Consider the following 3,783-nt stretch of genomic DNA (forward strand, 5'->3'; position numbering starts at 1 on the left):
CTGACGGCGGCTCCTCGCATCCTCTCGAGGTCCAGACTGACATGACTGATGGCGACTCCACCCATCCTCTTGTAGTTCAGGTTCACGTGGCTGCCAGTGGCTCCTCTCTTCCTCCTCGTGTTCAGGCTCATGTGGGTGACGTCGGCTCCTCTCTTCCTCTCTTGTATCAGGGTCATGTATTTCATAGTGGCTCCTCTTATCCCCTTTGGTCTGAGACTCATGTGGGCGATAGCGGCTCCTCTCATCCCTTCGTGGTTCAGGCTCACGTGGCTGATGACGGCTCCTCTCTTCCTCCCTGGCTTCTGGCTCACATGTTTCATAGCGATTCCTCTCAGATTTTCTGGGCCAATAGTGACTTTTCTCATCCTGTAGTGATTCATGGTCAAGGCATCTCCTCTCACAACTTTGTGATTCAGGCTCATATGGGTGATGGGAATTCCTCTCATCTTCTCGTCGTTCACACTCATGTGGGTGACGTTGGCTCCTGTCTACCTCCCTTGTTTCAAGATCACGTCTCTCATAGTGGGTCCTCTCATCCCCTCGTGGCTCAGGTTCCCATGACTGCTCAAATGGCTCAGGTCCATACTCAAATGGCTCACGGCGACTCCTCTCATTCTCTCGTGGTTCAGGCTCACGTGGCTGAGGGTGGCGTCTTTCTTCCTCCCAAGGTTCAGGCTCACGTGTTTCATAGCGCTGGCTTTCATCCCCTCGCGGTTCAGGTTCGCCTAGTTGATGGCGGCGTCTGTCACTCTCTCTAGGTTTAGGCTCACATATTTCATAGTGACCCCCCCGATCCCTGCGTAGTTCCGGCTCACGTGGCTGACGGCGACTTCGTTCAGTCTCTCTAGTTTCAGGCTCCCGTGTTTCGTAATATCCTTTCTCCATCCCTGGTGGATTAGGCTGATCATGACTCCGCTCAGCCCTTCCTGCTTCAGGCTCCTGACACCGCTCCCCACTCAGTCCCGTCTCTGTTCTTTGCGGGAGACATCGTTTTGGCTGCAGGTGCCAGTAACAAACCTTCACCACTCTAAATATCAGAAGCAGGAATTCATTGAAATCTATAACTGCATCGCCATCATGATCCAGAAGTTGCAGTACTGCCTCTATGGTGTGCACATCGAAGGGGTTCTGTAGGAAAACCAAATCCAGGGGAAACTATTAATCTTACTGGCCCTTGCCAGTTACACATGCAAAGGCAGATGTGGTTCAGTCTCCCCTGTGGCCACCTCCCTGCGGCTTTTCCCTTCTATTCAGCAGCTCTCTTATGCCAATCTTCTGTGCTCCATCCTGCTGGTCGTTCTCTGGAGGGCAGCTCATCAGCTGGCTGGTTCCCTTCCCTTTGAGAGGCACCACATCTTCTCCTGGAGCTTATTGTCCTCCATGTGTCCTTGGTGAAGAATCCCACCTCAACCCCGCTTCTTTCCTCTGCTAGTGTCCTTATCTCCTTCCCATCCCTGGAACACTCCTTCCCATAGTCCATCCCCCGCCATAGACGCTGACTCCGTGGGTGCTCCGGGGCTGGAGCACCCACAGGGAAAAAATGGTGGGTGCTGAGCACCCACCAGCAGCCCCCCATCAAAACCTCTCTTCCTACAGTAACTCCCACTCACCGCAATCGGCTGTTTCATGGTGTGCAGGAGGCTTGTGCAGGGAGGGAGAGGAGTGAGGATGCGGCGTGCTCGGGGGAAGGGGCAGAATGGGGCAGGAAGAGGTGGGCAGAGCCGGCTTTAGGGCAATTCCCCCGATTCCCGGGAATCAGGGCCCATGCCTAAGAGGGCCCTGCAGCGTCCGGAAGAGGGGCCCTGCACTCTCCGCCAAAGTGCCACCGGAAACAGCGGCAACTGATTGAGCTGTCACCGAATTGCCACCACTATCTTTGGTGGCAGCTCAATCCCTACTGCTGTCTTCAGCAGCATTTCGGCAGCAGCTCTTTTGAATTGGCCCTGGAGGCGGGGTGGGGGTGGAGTGGGGTTGGGAAGAGGCAGGGCAGGGTGGGGCCTTGGGGAAGGGATGGAGCGGGGGCGAGGCCTTGGGCAGAGCCAGGGGTCAAGCAACCCCTGGCACTTTGGAAAGTCGGCACCTGTGCCTCCAACCTCCTTCAGTATTTGTGTTCTGTATTCATCCAGCCCTGGATAGCCCCTTTGTATGAATCCACAGCATGTCGATTCATTTCTCTCTTCCAGGCTGAATCTCTCATGGACTGAAATACATTTTTCACTGGGTGGGGGCTTGAGCTGGCTTTGTGTTGTATTGTTGAAAAGGAACCTCTAGATTTTGAACCCGGCCCTTCTTGCTGCCAACTCTGACGGGCAGAAGGCTTACAGACATATACGATGTTTGAGATTGGAATTGATAGTCCAGTTGCTGTGACTACCTGTTTTACCAAGCTGCGTGGGGAAGGTCTGCATGGTCTATGTTCAAGGACAGTCATGCCACTTAGCTTAGCAGTAAAGCTGGTGGGTAAATTTTCAACACATTTTTGTGGGGTTGGAAAAATGCATATATGTCAAAACCAAAATAGTTCACAGAAATGCATCAGTTTTGGTGAAATTTTTGCTGGAGGGTTTCTTGGAGCCAGGATGGAATTTCTGTTGAAAACCTGAAAGGGTGACCCACCCTGGAACAGCCAACGAGTCCAACATTAGGGCTCATTCCTGGGACCACAAAGACCCAAGTCCCTGTTCTGAGTCTGGCAAAATAGGGACTTGAACCTGGGTGTCCTACTGCTGTTGTGGCAGATTGTCTCTCACTTATTCTTTCACCTGTTTTTTGGACAGGTCTGGGTTTTGTTCCGCACGGGAATGGAAACAGATGTTGAAACATCAGCATTTTTCAAGAAACAGAAATTTTGTTTTCTGGCCACACAAGGATCAAAGTGTGATGCAGGCTGGGGAAGTGAAAAAGGTCAATCTTCAAAACAGCTTTTGTGGGTTCAACTTGCACCTGCCAAATGGCCTCTCGGTGCTGTTCCCCTCTTACCCCTTGTTTGTACCTGTCTTTGTGTAATTACGGGTGCAAGTTGCTAGATTTGCCCCCTCAAATCAGTTGCAGGAGCAAACAAATGCAGATGCAGATTTTTACATGTACATTTTTCCCTGCAGAACGGAGCTGGCCCCCTTTGAAAAGATGACCCAGAGAAATTAATTGTACTTGGCATTGCTGAGCCTCCATCATAACCCCCGTACCACCCCCCGGACAAGAGCCGTCCCATTCTGCTGCCGTACCGCTTGCCACGATCGGTACCGCAGCAGAAAGAAGTGTCTGCAGCTGCTGTCCCCTGTTTCTGAAGCAACAAGTTCTGTACACAACCCACGTCCAGGCTCCCTTTTCTGGCCGTACTCACCACTGTGATGTCGGCAAACTCCCTCTGGATGAACCTTTTCACCTCTCTCTTGCTGATGGTGGAGCTGTCCTCGTCTTTCTTCCCATGTTTGTAGAAGACGCTGATGATGGTGGAGATGCTGTCCAGAAGCTGAGGCATCTTCCTGTAGATTCAAGCAAGCCTGAAAGGAAAGATCAGTGCAGTTAAGGGGCACTATTCTCCCAGCGTAACCTGTGGGATATGACCAGATCCCCTTGACTTCAGTGGCACCTGGTTTGTAAATACAAAATGCAGGCATTTAAACACCAACAGTTGCTAGCAGGGACAGGAAGAGACATCTGAAAGCGTCAGTCTCTTCTGATCACTGACATATTGGTCACAAGTTAACCCAGCAAGGGTGCATTTGTGGAGAGTTTACAGAGCATTAATAAATGATTAAGTATTACAAGACTTGAGCAGTA

General features: G+C 51.6%; 1 protein-coding gene across 1 annotated transcript; it reads right to left on the reverse strand.

The window, feature by feature from the left end:
• Window positions 1-488: 488 nt before the first annotated feature.
• Window positions 489-3,481, reverse strand: LOC127038411 (filaggrin-2-like). The gene is made up of 3 exons (XM_050931004.1): window positions 3,344-3,481; window positions 931-1,128; window positions 489-725 (listed from the first exon to the last, which is right to left on the reverse strand). Exons 1-3 carry the CDS (start codon window positions 3,479-3,481, stop codon window positions 489-491), a joined length of 573 nt encoding a protein of 190 aa, XP_050786961.1.
• Between the last annotated feature and the right edge of the window lie 302 nt (window positions 3,482-3,783).

This window comes from Gopherus flavomarginatus, chromosome 20, assembly GCF_025201925.1.
Source record: "Gopherus flavomarginatus isolate rGopFla2 chromosome 20, rGopFla2.mat.asm, whole genome shotgun sequence".
NCBI lineage: Eukaryota > Metazoa > Chordata > Testudines > Testudinidae > Gopherus > Gopherus flavomarginatus.

Coding starts and splice junctions, on each gene's coding strand:
- LOC127038411 (XM_050931004.1), bottom strand. CDS start 3,481: ATGCCTCAGCTTCTGGACAGCATCTCCACCATCATCAGCGTCTTCTAC. Junction 1,129..3,343: donor AGTTTGCCGACATCACAGTG/GTGAGTACGGCC, acceptor GTTTTCCTACAG/AACCCCTTCGATGTGCACAC. Junction 726..930: donor AGCGGTGTCAGGAGCCTGAA/GCAGGAAGGGCT, acceptor GCCATCAACTAG/GCGAACCTGAACCGCGAGGG.